The 19988-nt window shown below is 37.1% G+C and overlaps 1 protein-coding gene across 2 annotated transcripts in view; it reads left to right on the top strand.

The window, feature by feature from the left end:
* Positions 1 to 1024: 1024 nt before the first annotated feature.
* Positions 1025 to 19988, top strand: part of DARS1 (aspartyl-tRNA synthetase 1) — a 55849-nt gene continuing 36885 nt past the window's right edge. Inside the window, exons 1-4 of one of the 2 annotated variants that reach the window (XM_034424337.3) lie at positions 1025 to 1401; positions 4105 to 4162; positions 4318 to 4410; positions 14581 to 14683. In XM_034424337.3, the coding sequence (XP_034280228.2) occupies positions 1333 to 1401; positions 4105 to 4162; positions 4318 to 4410; positions 14581 to 14683 (323 nt within the window). In that variant the 5' untranslated portion in view covers positions 1025 to 1332. Of the gene's footprint in view, positions 1402 to 1514; positions 1737 to 4104; positions 4163 to 4317; positions 4411 to 14580; positions 14684 to 19988 lie in introns of those variants that run through there. The other variant, XM_034424331.3, reaches the window with a different exon arrangement.

Below are 19988 nucleotides of genomic sequence, written 5' to 3'. Positions count from 1 at the left end.
TAGTGCTCAGCAGGGGTGGGTTCTACTTACCTTTACTACTGGTTCGCAACGGGGCCGCACATGCTAGCTTCGCTCATGTGCACGCTCTTCTGCGCATGCACAGAAGTGTTCTGATGATGTCGGGGTTGGTGGGTGGAGCCTCCCTCTGGGAGGCCTTCAGCCACAATAGGAATTGCCCAACAAGCCCCTTCATTGCATCAACCCAAACTTCAACCAAACTTAGCTCAGACAAACTCCTAGGATTTGTACATGGCCCCACTGGAGTCTGACAACAGCCAATAGAATACATGTTCTTGAACAGTTCAAGTGCAAAGCCCAAGAGAAGGTATAAATACCCCCCACTCTCAACTCCATGTGTCAACTACCCAGGACCATCCATGTGGTTGTTTCTTCATTAAAACTTATTTCCAATCAGACTCCAGCCTCCATTTTGTCTCCAGTGCCTTTCTCCCGGGTTGGATCTGGACCTGGGTATTTCTTCCAACAATCTCAATCCCAAAGTCTCTCTTTCTCTATACCAAGTCTCAACTTTCCGGAAGGAAATTTCACCATTTTCTCACTCATCCAGCTATCAAGTGGATAGCTATCCATTATCAACACTGTTTTTGTGTGTGCGTGCAACGTCACACATAGGGGGATGTGACTTAAGTTTTAAATTGTACATTTGTGCGTGGTTTGTTTAGTTTTATGGATGGTAACTTTGGGGCTCAACAGCATGGGAAAATAAGTATGGTAAACAATGTATCTGAAGGTACACTGGGTCACTCATTCGCAATCACACAACAGTGCACTCAGAAATCTTGCATAAGAGGGCAAATAAGGCATAAGAGGACAATTTTTCACACTTTTTAAGTAGAATGAAATATGATCGTTTTATTGTATCTTGAACGGGATAGGCAGGTTTCCTCCACAAATCTGTGCAGAATATCCGTTCTCAAACCCTACAGAGACAGACAGATGACCCACCAACCACCACCAACACTTGGAGTTGCGAACTCTCCAAAGCTCGCGATAAAACGTTCCCTGGATGGGAGGGGGGGAGGGAGGAGAGGCAGGATGGTCCTGAAAGGCGAGGAGACTCATTCCCCCGTGACGTAATGCTTACAGCGTGCTCGCCTCTCCCTGGCGTGCTTTACGTGCCCGGAAGTGGTACGGGAGGACACGCGGAGAGAGCGTTAAAAAAAAAAAGTAGCCCCGGGAATCCAGCGACAGGCGCTGGAAGGCTTTTGTCAGGTGCTACGGGAAGCTTGAGGGGACAAAAAAAAAAAAAAAGTGTGCGCGTGCCCACTCCGCCGCCCCCGCCTCTTTCGCTTTTCGCTGCATGTGGTAAAAATGCCCGGCGTTCGTAAGAATCAAGAACGGAATAACGACCGCCCAATGGAGCCGCCGCCGCCGGCCGATGTGGGTTTCCGAAGGGATGGAAGCGGTCTGGGTGGGTCGGTGGGTAGGGAGGGTCGGTGGGCGAGGAGTATTGCGGGGGTGGGGAGGGGGAGGCGGAGGATGAGTTGCAAATGTCAAAAGGCCCAGCGTGTGGACCAAAAGCCCCCAACCGTCACCTCGCTCCTGGGACAAAACTTGAGCCGTGGAGGGGTCCTGACGGCTTCCCTTCCCCCTCTTGGGGCCTTTTCCAAGGCCGCCTCGCTGTCCTTCGGACGAGACTCTCCATTCACCTCATTTTTCACTTTTGTCCGCTCCTGGTTGCGTTTAGAAGGCATGGGAATTGGCCGGAAGCGAAAGTAGGCGTTGAGAGAGGTTTGGGGCAAAATAGGTCAAATAAATGAGGGTGAATACCCCCATGGGGGGTGGCTTCAGCATCTTTTTAAATTGTCACGTTTCATCTGGATAAGCCATGTATTGTGTGTGTGTGTGAGAAAGAGAGAGAGAGAGAAAGGAAAGGAGAAGAGAGGAGAAGAAAGGGGAAGGAAGGAAGAAAGAGAGAAAAGAAAGAAGGAAGGAAGGAAGGAAGGAAGGAAGGAAGGAAGGAAGAAGGGAGGGAGGGAGGGAGGGAGGGAGGGAGGGAGGAAAGAAAGAAAGAAAGAAAGAAAGAAAGAAAGAAAGAAAGAAAGAAAGAAAGAAAGAAAGAAAGACCAAGGCAAAATAGGTATGCACATTACAAAGGAAGCCTTTTTCAGACTAAGTTTGGGAGAAAACATAGGTTTTGAGGAGACAAGATTAATTAAAAATAGAGCCAAGCAGGTGTATAACACTGTTATGTGCAACACCGAGAAGTGGATATCTCTGTTCAAAATCTGTCATGGTAAAAAAGCAAAATGAAAGCCAGATACAACTTTTTTTTTTTTTTTTTTGCAAGCAATAGGAATGGGCTTAAAAGTAGGCAAATCGAAGTTACCCTGGTGTTTACAATTATGTAATATTTAAAGAAAATTGATTTAGGGTTCACTGTTTGCACTGCAAGTTTTCCCTGATTTGATGTTCTGTCCTTTAAATGTGGGAAAGTTTTACAGCAGTAGACTTTTATTCCCCTTATTTGAAACTTCCTACAGATTTGCTACAGGAAATTTACATAGACCTGGAAAATACTGTTTATATCAAGGACTTGGGACCCATGAATAAAGGATCTGGGTACCCATTAGTAAAATTAAAATATTTTGTCCAAATGCATATCTTTATGACAGCTTGCTGTACTTAAAGTATTTTTGTCACATTCTGTTCAGAACCATTTTTGTTTACAAAGTGTAAATGGTATGAACTTCTTCAAGCTCACATAGTACTTACTCAAGAAGTTTGTTCAAGCTGTTTTCAGGTTTCTTTTGCTATCACAAATTTTATTTTATAGCAGAATTTATTAAAATCCCGATTTTAATTCTTACACAGTTGTTTTATAGAATTGGATACATGTACTGCTTTTTAAAGTGTTCTTGGTAATGAGTGGTCTGCAAGGATCAAATTGTTTGTCTAAATGGGAGTTGAACACAGTTCAATAAAGGAATGTATCTACTGTTTCAGATTGATTGTTCATTTCAGTTCTATTTATGGATGCATTTGGAAAACCAAAAATGCCTTTTCCTCTGCCTGGTGTAGCTGACAGGCATCAGACAGGCCTTTCTTTAGCCATATATCCTGAGTTGCAAACTAACTTTATTGCATCCCTAAAAAACATATTCCTTTCCAAAATCCCCAACATGAGCATGATGTGTTCAAAACTTGCTGCACATCATGTTTGCATTGTTCAGGACATACATTTTACTGTAGTGTTAATATCTTAATTTCAATTCATTTTATGATTGCCTTTCTATTTTTATGCCTTAGTTAGTGCATGACGTATTTTGCATAGCCCTATTTCTGGGAATACTTTATTTTATTCTCATTTGCACACCTGTCAAGTGCAAGTCTAAATAACCAATGAACTCTGTTTCAGGGTTTGAAGCAGGGTGGGTTCTACTTACCTTTACTACCAGTTCGCAGCGGGGCGGCACGCTTTTCTGCGCATGCGCAAAAGCGTTTTGATGATGTCAGGGTCAGTAGGTGGAGCCTTCTGCCGGTTTTACTACCGGTTCTATAGAACCGGTACGAACCAGGGGCAACCCACCACTGGTTTGACGTTCTTCAGATTAACTGGGATATTGAATGCCATAGTCCAGTTTCTCTTCAGAAAGTAGTGCATTCTCACAAGTTATGTCTGAATACATGAATTACATCTGTTACTATTAGTAACTCTTATTTTCCATCCTTTTATAATTATAGTAGAGAAGTATAGTTATTATACAGTTCTGAGGGTTCAAATTATACCATGCTTCAAAAATTGAAAGAGAATGAAGTCATACATGGTGGACATTTTCCTGTGCTTATCACTAATAATAAATGATGAAAGTAATTTAGTACACAGGACTGAACGTTACAAAGTGATTACATATATGTGTAACATGGTAAGTGATTCATGTATCTTGTGCTCAGAGGTGAATTTATTTTTAACTCCATTACTGTTGTATATTTCAGAATCTCAGGCTAGTGTGCAGATTAGTTAATTCTAAGATTCATATGTAGAATATGTTGTTCACCCATCAGGAATTATAATGAAATATATCAAAGCATGACTGTTTGATTATGGCACTTTATTATAATTTGTTGCTCTTCTCTTTTCAGGATTATGCAAAAGAAAGGTATGGAATATTGCCAATGATACAGTCACAGGAAAAACCAGGTCAGTTTCAAAATTCTGTAAAACATACAGAGAAGTAGTGATACAATAAGTAATATAGTGCTGGTTGTGGCCTCAAATTAGTTTTTGTTTCTAGTTTTTCATGTAAATACGAATAAAGTGTTCTCAATATATGTCACTATGTCTTTTATATGCAGATCGTGTGTTGGTACGAATAAAGGATTTGACAGGAGAGAAAGCTGATGAAACTGTTTGGGTTCGTGGCAGGATTCATACTAGTAGAGCAAAAGGTAAGGTTTCTTTTGACATTGTCACGAGTCAGAAAAGCTAAAGCATTATCTCCTTGCCCTGGTGTGTTTTTTATAGGTATTTACATCCCATGCATCCTATCTTTTTCCACTTCTACTTCCATTGCAGCTATATGTTCTTTTTCACGTATTCATATACTTGTGATCTGCGCATAACATTTATTTTGCTTTTAAACATCACCAAATTCAAAAACTCAAGATGGTGTGAATGTTAAAAATCATAAAATAAATTGGAATCCACTGAAACAGAAAATTGGGGTGAAAAAAATACAGGTAAAAATACTAGCTACCCATCATCCACCAGTTAGGATCACAAATTTCTCTGGCCTCTGGGAAGATGGTATTCCAGATAGTGGTGACAGTAACAGAAGGAGGTATGACAGGATGTACTATTTAGTTGATAGAACCCAGAATATGCCCACTCTGTGAGATCTTACAGGGCAGGCAAAGACAATTGGTGAAGGACAATGCCACAAATAACTCTTTTAAAAGTCATATACAACTTTATATGACTTATAGATGACAATTAACAAATTGTACCAGAAGCACACTGGTAAATTATGCACCTCATAGAAGAGAAAAGTCATGTAGATGCACCGAAATTGCTTGCATGCTTCATTTCATTGCCATGGGCTGAGGTATCATCAATATGCTGATGATACTCAATTGTTCTTCTTTGCTCCTAGTGAATTAAGCAATGATGTGGACATCTTATTCTGGTGTTTAGAGGCTGTGAGGGTCTAAAGAAAAGCTAGCTTCAACTGAACTCTGGAATGACTGAGTGGCTCTAGGGACCCTCTAGTTCTGGTGCTATGGCATCTTTGATGCTAGATGGGACTACATTGCTCCAAACAGATCTTATGAGCAATCTAGGGGTCGTCCTGGATTCAGAGCTCCTGCTTGAGGAGCAGGTGGCAGTCATGGCTCAGAGGGATTTTGCACAATTTTATGTTGTGCACCCATTGATAGATCAAGAGGGTCTTCTTATCTTCACTCATATCCTTGTTATCTCTCAGTTGTACTGTTGTAATATGTGCTGCATAACACTGCCCTTGAAGAGTATCTGGAAACTTCAGCTGGTACAAAATGCAATGGCACAGGCAGTTCTGTATTCCTCATAGAACACATATTACACCTCTACCCTGTGACTGCATTGGTTACCAGTTTGTTTTCAGATCCAATTCAAATCAAATCAAATCAAATCAGAGTAGAGCTGAACGGGATCTTGAAGATCTTGTCCAACCACCTGCTGCTCAAGCGGAGATCCTATACCATTGCAGTCAGGTGGCTGTCCAGTCTTTTCTTAAAAACCTGCAGTGATGAAGCATCTACAACTTCTGAAGGCAAGCTTTTCCACCGGTTAATTGTCCTCAGTGTTAGGAAGTTTCTCATTAATTCCAGGTTGTTTGTCTCCTTTATTAGTTTCCATACATGGTTTCTTCTCTTGCCTTCTGCTGCTTTGGAAAATAAGTTGATCCCCTCTTCTTTTTTCATTTTTATCATCTAAATTCATAATGCTGGTTTTACCTTTAAAAGCCCATGTGGCATAGTCCCAGGTTATTTGAGGGACTGCTTCTCCTCAATTACATCTTCCCATCACACCAGAGGTAGTAGAGAGGGTATGCTGCAGCTTTCATCATTTAGGGACCTACATTTGGTGGACCCTAGGCAGTGGTCTTCTCAGCTGTGGTGCCCATGTTGTGGGATATCTTTCCCACTGAGGCTATTCTAGCACCATTGCTCCTGGCTTTCCAAAAGTTTTTCAAGACCTGGTTGTACCATCAGGCCTGGAATTCCCAGACTCCCAGACTAATGGGTGGAGCCATTATTATTAACATCTCTTTGCCCATTATTTGTGTTTTATAGTTTTTAATAATTTTAATAATTGTTATTTGTGAATTATAGTTTTTTTTTAACTTTGTTGTACTCTATCCTGAGTCATTTGGTTTGAGAGATGGGCAGCTATATAAATGCATATAGCATATAAACATAACATATAAATTGTTTTATATACATTTTAAGAATAAATAATTTCTGGACCAGTGATAGCTTCAAGGGCAACCCCATATGGAGCACCTTACAATAATCCAGATGAGAAATAATTTGGATGTGAGTGACTTTAGTCATTTCTAGAGCAACTTGTTAAAGGCTAAATACCCAGGAAAATTAGTAATAGCATAGGAAGTTTGCAAATCAGAATTCCAGGTTATGTCAAGCACAACTTGAGTTAAGCAAATACAAATATTTTTAATAATTGTAGCTGCTAGTTACAATTGATAAAAGGACTAAGATAGTAAAGTGTTCCCATCTTCTGTTTGAAATAGCAGCCTGGGAAGTTTGCTCATGGGAACAATACAGGAGATATATGTGTCAGCATGACATTTTGGATGAGACCGTGGGAATGCCATGTTCTAGACAGGTGTAACATGACAAAGTGTTGGCTTCTAGATTATAATTCTGATAGTAGATGCTCTAGGTTTCTGCCTCCTTTTTTCTACTCTCCTCCTCATGGATTTTTATGGATTTTTTTAAATAAGAAAAGCACATTCTCTTAATTACTGAAGTTTTGTGAATACTTCTACAATAAACATGTATATTTACTTTAATTGTTATGTTGGATTTTACAACTGGTAAACTTTTTTGTGATGAGAATACAGCTAAGTACCCTTTTAAACGTCATTAAGGTCATAAAAATATTTAGAATTCATTTAGATTTAAAGTCTCAAAGCATTCCTGAATTAATTAGTCATGCTAGAATTTCTTTTTTTCAAGCTAAAATCATGGCTTTTTATGTACTATCATACAGTTTAAAGAAATGGGAAACTCTGGAACAAATTGAGCTTTCATGTTGTACAAATGCAAATGCTTCAGTTCAGTTCTTTAAAGAAAAAAGAAAAGAAATCTGCTCTTAACAGCGACCTCAGAGGAAGTTCTCAGTCTGAGCTCCATACTATGTCTTATGCAGACCCACCTGCCTGTCATTTTTCTTCACTATGGAAACAAGTTTTCTTGGACATCTGCTTCTAGCACACAAACTTTAAATATGTTTTGACATCTTTAGGTGACATCTGAAACTAACAGTTGTGTTGGTCAAAATTTATTTCTATAGACAAAAACAGTGTTATATAAGATCACAGTAGTTAGGACAAAAGCTGTTGCTTTTTTAAAAAAAACATTTTATTGATGCTGGAAACAACAAACAGGGTTGTACGTTATAGTTCTATAGTAAAGTAGATTAAATGACATATTATTTTGTGCCACTAATTCTGTGAAAATCATATATATACCTCTGAAAAGTAGGATACAAACAAATGTTAAGAGCATTCATTCTGTGGCTCATCAAGTCTGTGAACAGAGCCAGCCACTGTCAGTTCACATTCTTGTATTGTGACACTAATTTTGCTTTTAGTAATTGAATTGGTTAGAGCCATGTTCATTATAGGGCCTGGTGGTTCAGCAGACTGATAGCATTGTGATTAACACCAGCTGTCTGCAATTACTGTAAGTTCGAATCTCACCAGGCTCAAGGTTGACTCAACCTTCCATCCTTTCTAAGGTAGGTAAATTGAGGACCCAGTTTGTGGGGGCAATAAGCTGACTTTGTATAAATATACAAAAGTATGAAGGCTATTGCTTAACACATTGTAAGCCGCCCTGAGTCTCCGGAGAAGGGCGGCATATAAATCAAATTTAAAAAAAATATTATTCCAAGTCTAAGCTTTTACTATATGAGATTTCCAATAGGTAGATCCTGGTAAGCAGTTGGGGAAAAACGGAATTCCCCTATTTTCTTGGTGTAAGCTATAATACTGTATCCTGAACTGTTGGACTGATAATAACTCAAAACTTTCAGATTGAGTCTCCTTTGGGTTCCCTTAGTCTCCCTTAGTTTTAGAGCTAGTATCAATTTCTGCAGAAGCTGATTCACAATTTTAGGAAATGTATTTCTTTAACAAAACTTCTTAAAACAGGTCAAGGAAGTTGAGTAATTCCTAGAATTATAGAGGTGTTGTATATTTATATGTAGAGTTGCAAGAAAAAGTATGTGAACCCCTTGGGATTACGTGGAGTTTTGCATGAATTGGTCATAAAATGTGCTCTGAACTTCATCTAAGTCACAACAATAGAAAAACACAGTCTGCTTAAAATAATACTACACAAACATTAGATGTTGCCATGGTTTAATTGAACATAACATGTAAACATTCACAGTGCAGGGAGGAAAAAGTATGCGAGCCCCTAGCCTAATGACTTCTCCAAGAGCTAATTGGAGCCAGGAGTGAGCCAACCTTGACTCCAATCAGTGTGATGATATTGGATGTGTTGCTGACAGCTGTCCTGCCCTTTAAACAAACACCTGTTTTGGGTTTACTGGTTTCAAGAAGCACTGTCTGATGTGAACCATGCCTCGCAGAAAAGAGCTCTCAGAAGACCTATGATCAAGAATTGTTCACTTGCATGAAGCTGGAAAGGGTTACAAAAGTATCTCCAAAAGCCTTGATGTTCATATGTCCATGGTAAGACAGACTGTCTACAAATGGAGAAAGTTTAGCACTGTTGCTACTCTCCCTAGGCGTGGTCGTCCTGTAAAAATGACTGCAAGAGCACAGCGCAGAATGCTTCATGAGGTAAAGAAGAATCCTAGAGTGTCAGCTAAAGACCTACAGAAATCTCTGGCACATGCTAACATTTTTGTTGACACATCTACAATAAGGGAAACATTAAACAAGAATGGAGGACATGGGAGGATACCACGGAGGAAGCCATTGCTGTCCAAAAAAAATATTGCAGCATGTTTGAAGTTTGCAAAAGAGCACCTGGATGTTCCACAGCACTATTGGCAAAATATACTGTGGACAGATGAAACCAAAATTGAGTTGTTTGGGAAGAACACACAACACTATGTGTGGAGAAAAAAAGGCACAGCACACCAACATCAAAACCTCATCCCCACTGTAACATGGCGGAGGGAGCATCATGGTTTGGGGCTGCTTTGTAGCCTCAGGGCCTGGACGGATTGTTGTCGTTGATGGGAAAATGAATTCCAGAGTTTATCAAGACATTTTGCAGGAAAATGTACGACCATCTGTCCGCCAACTGAAGCTCCACAGAGGATGGGTGATGCAACAGGACAATGACCCAAAGCATACAAGTAATTCAACAAAAAAATGGCTTCAACAGCACAGAATACGCCTTCTGGAGTGGCCCAGTCAGAGTCCTGACCTCAACCCGATTGAAATGCTGTGGCATGACCTTAAGAGAGCGATTCACACCAGACATCCCAAGAATATTGCTACACTGAAACAGTTTTGTGAAGAGGAGTGGTCCAAAATTACTCCACATCGTTGTGCAGGTCTGATCTGCAACTACAGGAAACGTTTGGTTGAGTTATTGCTGCCAAAGGAGGGTCAACCAGTTATTAAGTCCAAAGGTTCACATACTTTTTCCTCCCTGCACTGTGAATGTTTACATGTTATGTTCAATTAAACCATGGCAACATCTAATGTTTGTGTAGTATTATTTTAAGCAGACTGTGTTTTTCTATTGTTGTGACTTAGATGAAGTTCAGAGCACATTTTATGACCAATTCATGCAAAACTCCACGTAATCCCAAGGGGTTCACATACTTTTTCTTGCAACTGTAAATAGGTTTGTTCTTCAATATCGTCTTTGATTTCATCCCGCTGCTAATTATTTTCTGTTAAAATTCTGTTGATGAATAAGCATATCAATTCAGTATAGGAAGTCCTCGATTTACAACCATTCTTTTAGTGACCTTTCGAAGAACAACATTCCAAAAAGTGATTTGTGACCATTTTTGCACTTACGAGTGATGCAGGTTCCCCATGGTCACAAGATCAAAATTTCTATGCTTGGCACTGGCATGTATTTATAAAGTGATCCAGGATCATGTGATCACATTTGCAACCTTCTGACAAGCAAAGTCAATGGGGAAACCAGATTCACTTAAGAACTGTACTACTAAGTTAACAACTGCAGAGATTCGTTTAACAACTATGGCAACTTTTCAACTTTTGTGACTTATAAAAATTGGGCAGCATCGTTGTAGTGAGGAAGATGGTGATTTTCCTTCACCTTTAAAGAGATAAAAATGTCACTTATACATAAAAAAATAAATGTTTTAGAAACTATGTCGATTACTGCAATTCATGGAATGGAATACTTTTAAAAATAACATGAAATTCTTTGGAAGATTTGGTTGTCCTTCCTTAAGTGTAGTAGAATAATAATCCATAGTCAAGTTAATTGTTAAAATAAAAGTTTAGGATTTTTTTATTTTTGCTTTTAGTAAGATTTTTGAGTTAATTTCATGAGCCTCACATTGTGCAATTAAGTACTGTAATAGTGAAGTGAAAGTTTAGAACGCATATAACAATATTCTGATTTACAGACTAAAAAGTTGATTTATCAACAGAAGGCTCATCAGGCTTATGTATTTCTCAGTTTTATTATATATTTATAGATTGGAAAATTGTTTAAGTGATATTACAAAGGTTTATCATCAAGTAGATTAAAGTATAAAGCAGAAGCTGTTAAAACAATACAATTAAACAATCAGTGAAGATGATCTAATAACGTGGCATTCTTCAAAAAGAATGAGGTTTTAAGGTGCTACAAATAAAAAGAAAGCCAATGCAGATTATAAAGCATATTGACTTGTACTACAACTTAATAACTGGACAGTCGCATTCAGTTCCAAATTGAAATAGGGAAGTCTTGACAAAATGTTAATGTTAAAAGCCTTATAGCATAGTTCACTAAAATGTGGGTTGCTCTGATGCAAGAGGAGTTTCAACTAACAAATCATCAAGATTTAAAAATTGCCACTTTGCTCACATGGACCTAGAATATCAAAGCTTGATCAAGGAATACATCTTAATTCTCATCCCTACTAGGTAGACCAGATCTGGAAACTGACTCCATAGGAAGACTAGAATTGTATATTACTGAGACATACAATACTGTAGTAATAAAATCTTGCAAGTCTGCCTGGGTTTCTCCTTCCCTCTCTCTTATACCCCAGGGAGTCCAGAGGAGCCAGTCTTCCATGCCTCCCTAGTCTCAGTGCATACTTCTGCACCTGTTACTGTCTTAACAGCTTCCAGTTGGTTTCCCCAAGGTGACCTCCTATAAAAATCATAATTACTTCTTTAGGGGAACTGTTAACAGGTCAATAAAGTCCTGTTCTGTCCTATTCAAAGTATAAAATAGACATCATAAGCATTTTTATTGTCCTGATTTTTTTTATTTTCTTCCCAATTGCTCCCTCACAGCATCTCTCAGGAGACATTACTATTGGAGACAAGGGAGACTTATATAATATAATATATAAGGGGCGTGCATAAGAGCACCAGCGTGCCTACTGTCCCTGTCCTAATGTTCCTTTTATTTGTATTCATTTTATGTATTCAATTCATGCTTATATATATATTATCTAATACGTACTTGACAAATAAATAAAATAAATAAATAATAATAATGCAATTTAAATGCTTAGGGTTGAAGGTAGTCTAGTTCACTATTCTGAAAAAATATTCTACTTTGTACCACCATGTTCTTTTGAATGGAGTTGTTTCAGGAAGGGACCATGGTGGATGTTTGCACAAGCTGCCATAGAAGTGACCTCTGTGGCACAAAATGTCTTGGGGTGAAATCCTAGATATAATTCTGTCTGATACAAAAGACTTTAGTGCACTATCCATACCCTCATATACTTTCAGTTAGATTATTGTACTTTGCTTTTTGTGAGTTTTCCATAAACATAGTTTGGAAACTTCAATTGGTATTAAATACAATAACTGGAATTAATATTTATGATTATGATAGTAATGTTGTTCCTTGGTTCCCAGTATTTTTGAGGCCCAATTCAAAACTCTTGTATTGATTTACAGATTTCTTCATGATGTTGAGTTTATAGTATCTGAATAAATGTCTCTTTTCATATGTTTCTATATTATTTCTATATAGTAGATAGATGCCAGGTCAAAGAGAGTCTTGGAAGTTCATAAACTGGGCTTGTTTCACAAGGGGAGGAAACCATTATTCTTAAAATACATTTATCAGTATTCAACTAGGAGAGACAATGTGCATGCTTGATTTTTTTTCTTTTTATGCACATTTTTTGTTTTAGCTAATTTTGCTTTGTTTTTGTATTTTTTTTTTTGCAGTTTGTATTTTAATCTTTTGAATAAAAATTATATATAAAAGTATATTATGGAGTAGGGTTAATTGCAGGTTCATATTTAAAAATTAATTGAAAATGAATTTTAGAAACTCCTTTTAGTACAATATCTGTTCTGTTATATGGCATAACTTGCTAACTAACCTACAATAAGGCATTAACAGAAAATTCCCAAAATATTATTTATATTGTTATTATTCTACTAAGTGTTATTATTAGAAATAACAAAGCACAATGAAAGACACAAAATCACATCTTTCACTGGTATTCTTTGAAAATTTGAGTTCTAGCCAGGAACCTAGGAATTATCCAAGTAATATTATAAGATATAACATGTCCCCATCATTTTTTTTTGTTGCAAATATGTAGCTGATATAGTACAAATATTTAATTCTTGTTAAATATATTTAATCTGTTTTAATTTCACCCACTGCCAATAACTGTAGGAATGACTCTGCAAATTTTATCCATAATCTATGTGTTTTGAATGTTAAATCTCTATTTCATCTTTTCCCAGTTCTTTTTTCCTTGATTCTTTTGTTCCCAGGTTTAGCTATATCTCTTAATTACTCTTTTTAATTATTGTTACATCAGGTGTATTGTGTTGTAGAAGGCGATCAGTTTGTAAGTGAAAATCCCACAAAATTTTAGCATAATTTTCAACTGCTTGCTCAATTTTGTGGTCATATTACCTTCTGGAAATGTGTAACTTTATTTTTTTTGTACAGATGCTCAAGAATCATAGTGACTATTCTGTCAAGATGTTGTTTGAGCAGTGTTGCTACATCCACTAATTATATGATCTTCGGTTTCATTTTTTTCTTCATAAAGTATTTATTTGCTATAGTTGATACACGTGTTAAATATTTGAGTTCATCTTTTTTGTTTGTGATTTTTATTTATTACCGTTACTTGAAACAAGTATACCATAGGCCAAGATTCCTTTTTGAAACCAAATCTGTCAAGAGACATAGGTAAGAGAAAGATTAGAGTATTTTTAACCCGATAACCAATCCAGATTAAGCTACCTGTTTATAGAGCTTGATTCACAATTATGATGCCATTTTTGTACTGGGCAACCGGGAAGAAATGGTAGATGAGTTGGAGAAGGCAGAACTATGGATGCTGAATGTCATTTTTGACATCTTGGAATAGCCAAATTAAAATGATAAATGCTCATCCAACATAGGGTACTGGAGAAAACCTATAGAAAGCCAGCTCTGGAGGCTTTGCTTGACATTGCTATTGCTATTGCTCTACCTGAAGTAAATTATAGTCTAGCAAAGAATGGGGCATGAATCTGCAACCTGTAGCCTTCAGTTCTAATTGTGGTTTAAAATATCTGCAAAGCATTAGGTTGCTTAACTCTGTATTAAAGAAGTAACTGAAAAAGCATCTGTGTTTGTTCAGTGTCTGTCTTCTCCCTTCTATTCAATGATATTTATTAAGTGCTTTGAATGTGCCAAATTAAGTCAGAAAGGTAAAACCACTGAGGCGGATTAGAAACCTCAGAATCAGCCTATTCTGCTTTGAACCTTAGTTACCTTAGATCTGGAGGTATTGCCTTGCTTTGTGTATCTTCATCTAAAATGTTTGCATATCTTTACAAATAAGTAACTACATTATTCTTTACATCATATTATTTTTATCGTTTAGCAAAGGTAAGTCTGAGCTTTTTTCTGAAATGTTGTATATACTATCTCCTGATATTTTTTTTCCTGAAGGACACTTTCCTTTAACAAAAATAAGAAAAATAAATTCAAGATTATTGTGGAAAAGCCGCAGCAAAGACTATGCAGTACATGTCTGTGATTGTACTTTGCTTTATACGTCTAAAGTCTAGCCTGATATTAAAGGAATAGACCATTTTTTAAAAAAAATTCATTCAGAAACTTCCCATGTAATTTGTCCTGGAAACACTTGCATTATTTCTTCGTCTTTCTTTTCAGGAAAACAGTGTTTCTTAGTCATACGTCAGCAGCAGTTTAACATCCAGGCTTTAGTGGCTGTGGGAGACCATGCAAGTAAGCAGATGGTAAAGTTTGCTGCCAAGTAAGTAAGCAATTATATCCTGTTACCACAGTGGACAATTGTGGGAATTCTGGCTCCCGGGGATTGGGACCCTTTTCACACATTAACATCAATGCTGTACTTGTTTTTTTTTAATGTAGGTATTTAAAATTTGTCAGTTCACTATAACATTGAACGTCTTAACACTTACAAAAGACAAAATGGAACCCAGGCCTGAAGTTCATTCTGAACTGCTAAAGGGACATTCTTTGCACAGACAGTTCCCATTTATTTCAGCTAACAAAACAATTGGCAAGTTCAGCTCTGAGACGTTATTTTCTTGGATGTCTCTGTGTCCCTGTGAACTCAGTCTCAACTTTTTTTTTCCTTTTAAGTATCAGTTCCTAGCTATGCGATGTATTTTATCGTGTCTAAAGAGCAAGGGCAAATTAAAAGGTGTTTAGAAGTTCAGCACTGCAATTTTTTTTCTTAAAAGGGAAAGCATTAAGAACCTAATTTACATTCCATTAATTGGTCTCACTGGTGCTTAATCTTGTTCTGCGTAGGATTTTTTTCCCCTCATCAAACATTTTTCTAATAGTAATTGACTCTGTTTCTGTTTTACCAAAAAGGACTGCAATCAATGGGTTCCTCCTTTTTGTAGATGTCTTTAAAATTTTGGCCTGATGATGTGACGGTTCCTTGGGTTACCAAAGTAATCTGGCTGGATGACTTTGGGCCAGTCACACAAACTCTTAGTCCAAACTACCTCACAGGATTGTTGTTGTGGGGAAAATAGGAGGAAGAAGGTGAGCTGAATATGTTTGCCGCCTTGAGATATTTATAGACAATAATAAAGGCAGGATACAAATCAAATAAATAAATAAAAACTGGAAACAAGTACAGAAAGCAAGATTTCCTGGAAACAAACTAAACAATGGACCAGAGTACTTCTAGGCTTGCTTTTAGAACTGTTTAAATCTGAGTCTGTTTCCTGATATTTACATTAAACGTGAGAATGAGAAAGGGAGTTGGGGATTAAGGAGTCTTTTTGTTCTTAAAATGAATAACAAAATGTACATACTTACAATTATTCACTTTTTAATTAATATGTTGTATCCATATTTAAGGATTATTGGTACTTCAGTGATTAAAAACATACTAGTACAAGATATTCGAAATGCTGCTGTTTTCCTTCCTTTTGTCAGTAAAGAATGAACTCTCGTGATAATCCAGGTTTTAGTCAATTGAAATCTCAGAACAGGATCCCCCCCTTTTTTTCTAGCCCTGTCTCAATTTTTTATACTATTAAAAATTACAATGTAAGCCTAAACTTGACTTAATATGTTTTTAAAAGCCCCTTCTGAACTGAAGTAAGCAGAAATATTAAATCTACTATTGCAAACGTTGGCTTCCCCCCAAAAGCCAGTAGAGACCCAGTTGGCCATTTATAGCCACCAGAGGTGGGTGTCTATCTGTGCTCTAACCTATAGAAATATCACAAGTGTAAATACTTCTGATGGTCAAGAAAAGGAGATGATGAGATTTCTACTTTCTGAAAAAGAGAAATTCCAACAGATCTAGCAAGATGGAGATTATTACTTCTCCTTTCTGAACTGTTCTGACATAAAGCTTCACTAGAACCAATCTCTATTGAAGTATTCCCCAATCTGATGTCCTCCACATTATTTAGACACTGTTCCCACAATTTTGAAAGTATAGTGCCAGGCAGGGTTTCTCCAACTATTGTACACGGTTGTGCACAAAATAAAAGCTCCCCATAGAGTTCCTATGGAATAACGTGTGGGGTGTCAAGTATTCCATATATTAATGTAACAAAAGCTGAATGATCCCAAGCGTTTACCAGCTTGTCAGATTTCTTTCCTTGAAGTCTAAACAGGCAACAGTTAATTCATAGAACAAGAATCTTCTTAATAATTTTTAGTAGAAGAAAGGTTACGGTTACAACATAATTGCAACTAGTACCCTGTTTACAAATTTACTCCTATCTGCTTTCTTCCCACTTTTTTTTTGTCTAGAGCTAAAAGCTCTATGTCTTCTTTATGAAGACATAATAGGTTGCATCAGTTCCCTGTTTTATTAGCCCAGTATGAGAAGTAATTCATACTGCTTTGGGAAACATTGAGAGTTTGTTTTTTTACAATAATTTTATTAAGGTTTACAAATACAAAGATCAAAATCTAAACTGAATTAAAGAAAAGATAAAAACTAAAAGTAAAAAGAGATATGAAAAAAGAAAAACAAATAAATACAAGATGACTTCCCCCTTCCTCCAGGCAACATCTTAACATCTTTTCTTGTACTTCAGTTTAAAAAAATAGCTTTCTTATGATTCAGTCCTGGTCAAGCTGAAATCCCATTATAAATAAATCAGAAATAATAGCATATATATATATATATATATATATATATATATATATATATATATATAATCTTGATTGAGCAGATTCATTTTATAACTTTTCTATTTTAAAAAATGTTCTATCTTTTGTCCCATCAAATAGTGGCCCACATTGATTCCTTAACATTTTCTCTTTGTCTTCTTTCAAGGACAGCTGCAGACGTTTCTCTTTGTCTCTTCTCCTTGGTTTCATACAGTCCTTTTGTAAATAGCGATAAAAAAGCTTTCCAGCTCACTCTTCTGATTTATTATTTGTATGTGCCCTTTAATTATTAAGACATCCAACTGTTTCATTTGTAAATCAATTTTGGCGTTGTTTTCCATATCACTCTTATACACAAACATTCTAAAATCCATTTTCAGATCCACAGCATATTTCACCATACAACTTTTGTAAACAGCATTTTTTTAAAAATTCCTCTATTCCTCTTTTTGCATTGGAGTTTCTTTCATCCAGGATAGAAGGAGTTTTTTCCCAGGGATGCAATATACTTGCCTTTCTGAAGGTTCTTAACTCCAAAGAAACGTATAACATGCAACTTCCTAAAGTAGTTAAGAGAGAAAATAGGCGAACCCACTATCTCTGAAAAGTGACAAACTGTGGCTTAGGCACAGTTCCCCCAGCCTCCAGACCTCTCAAATCTGCTGATGAAGACTGTTTCATGAAGGCTGTAGGGAGTTTCTGTATAGAGCCAAACATGGGTGATCCTTGTTCTCTCCTTAATTTGGAGAAGAATTCCAAGGAGCCAATCCATTCACTAGCTCCTAATTCAGCCCCATTGGCTCCTCAAAGAGCAGAGCTGTGCTCAGTCTGTTGAATTTGGGACAAGCCTAATGCTCCTGGATTTATCCACAAATGCAGTATGTGCTCTGTGTAGTGTTTATAATAGCAGTACTTCTTCCAAACCTGGGTAAATTACCCAAAATTTAAGAAAAGTGGTTTTTCTTTGGATAATGATACACAAACCCATTACTCAATCACCACAGGGACATTTAAATAAGAGATTTCTGATAAGCAGTTTTGGGTAATGAAGGAAAAAAGTTTGGGGAGCGCTGATGGATAGGCTCAGGATAAACATACTCTAACTGATCCATGATTGATGCCCATCAAAACCTTGCTTGAAGTATATCAATAACAGTAATGTTTTAGGCTTATATACTGCCCCATAGTGCTTTACAGCATTCCTTGGACAGTTTACAATGTAAAAGCATTATTTGCATATTGTCCCCAGCAATCTGGGTCCTCATTTTACCAACCTCAGAAGGATGAGAGGCTGTGTCAACCTTGAAAGATTGAACTCCAGGCTGTGGGCAAAGTTTGCCTGCAGTGCTGCTCTTTAACGTTTGCCTGCAGTGCTGCATCACTCCTCTAGAATGGAAATAGTCATGATAGAGTCAGTTATCAAAGGCAGTAGTGTCTGAATCCTATATTAGGTCAAGTGGTATTATGACTACAGAGGCTCTGGGGTGCATTCTTTAGGTAGTAGCATGACTGGAACATTTCAGTATGGATCACTCAGATCTATCTGAGTGATCACTATCAGGTCTTCATGCAGGATGCATCACTCAACTAGGCATGCCTGCAAGTCCTACACTGTATATCAGCCAAATAATGTAACCAGTGATTTACTCTAAAATGTGATAATCATAAGTTGGTGTTTGAGGAGCACCGCTTTTTCTTCACCTCTGATCATACATATCTGAGCTGTGGGCAGCTAGCTACTGGTAATCTGGAAGGTTAGTAAAGGTACTAACTTCAAATATCAGATATCAGAAGTCAGAAAAATGAGGGAGAGATTCTTATTGAAGGTTATGCGTTAACAACCAGGTTTGAACAGTGAGTTAACATGTCATTTTTCCTGGAGAGTACCCTCTGGATGAGTAAGAAAGTAAGAAGTAAGTTAGTAGTTTTACCAGATTTAGTAACTAAACAAGAGCATGTCTTCTATCATGCTTTACTCTGGTTTGTTCAAGTTAGCTGTCTGAGACAACAGAATACATGTTGGAGCCAATGTAGCTGCATAAAATCCTGTTGTTTTTTTTAGTTGTAACAGAATAAAATTCAACTTGAGTATTCTGTATTCTGCTGGTGTAAAATCTGAACTGTTTTAAGTGTCCTGGTCATAGAAAACAGAAGGAATTAGACACTAGCTGTAACTCCCTTGCTTTTCACTCCACATCTTCAAGAAAAAGTAGTGTGCTGAGAGTCTACCTACCAGTCAGACTACAGAAAATTTGTCTCAGGGGTGGTTTTTAAAATATTCTTGAAACTCTGAGAATAATTTTCAATTGGAAACAACAACAAAACCTATTCTGTTCTCACCCACTGAAATTTTCTTAAGTAAGAATCTGCTTTCAAAACATTTCTCTATTCCCCCCGCCCCAAAAGGGAGGAAAAAACAGAAGTTTTTAGATTAAGTAAATCTAGGTTGCGCAGCCCACAGGTTATAAAACAAAGAGAACAGCTCGCCCCTTTTAGATTCCTTTCAATGAACACATCTCCCTTATGACATTTTCCTAATGTTTTGATATTTTATATATATATATGTGTGTGTGTGTATGTATATATGTGTGTGTGTATATATATATGTGTGTGTGTATGGGACTCTTTGGTGAAGCTGCTAATACCTCACTTAGTTAGGAAGTCTAAACAACAGATTTGATGAACTTTGTATTGCAACCTATTTGCCAATCACAAGCCCAGCTTGAACAACAACATTGTTTAGTTATAATGTTTTACTTTACTCACAGAGATGATTGCTAGCTTGAGAGGGGCAGTTCATGCACTTCTCCAGGAAGTTGCTAAGGGTCAGGAGTGACTCAAAGGCACTCATTCACAGCCCATGTGCTTTTTAATTACACTAATAATTTTAAAACAGTAAGATAAGAACATATGAAAAATCCACACACATTTCAAAGCTCAAC

This window comes from Pantherophis guttatus, chromosome 1 (genome assembly GCF_059756535.1).
Source record: "Pantherophis guttatus breed Tessera chromosome 1, ASM5975653v1, whole genome shotgun sequence".
NCBI classification, from domain to species: Eukaryota; Metazoa; Chordata; class Lepidosauria; order Squamata; family Colubridae; genus Pantherophis; species Pantherophis guttatus.
This window is presented reverse-complemented; position numbering and strand designations above follow the sequence as displayed.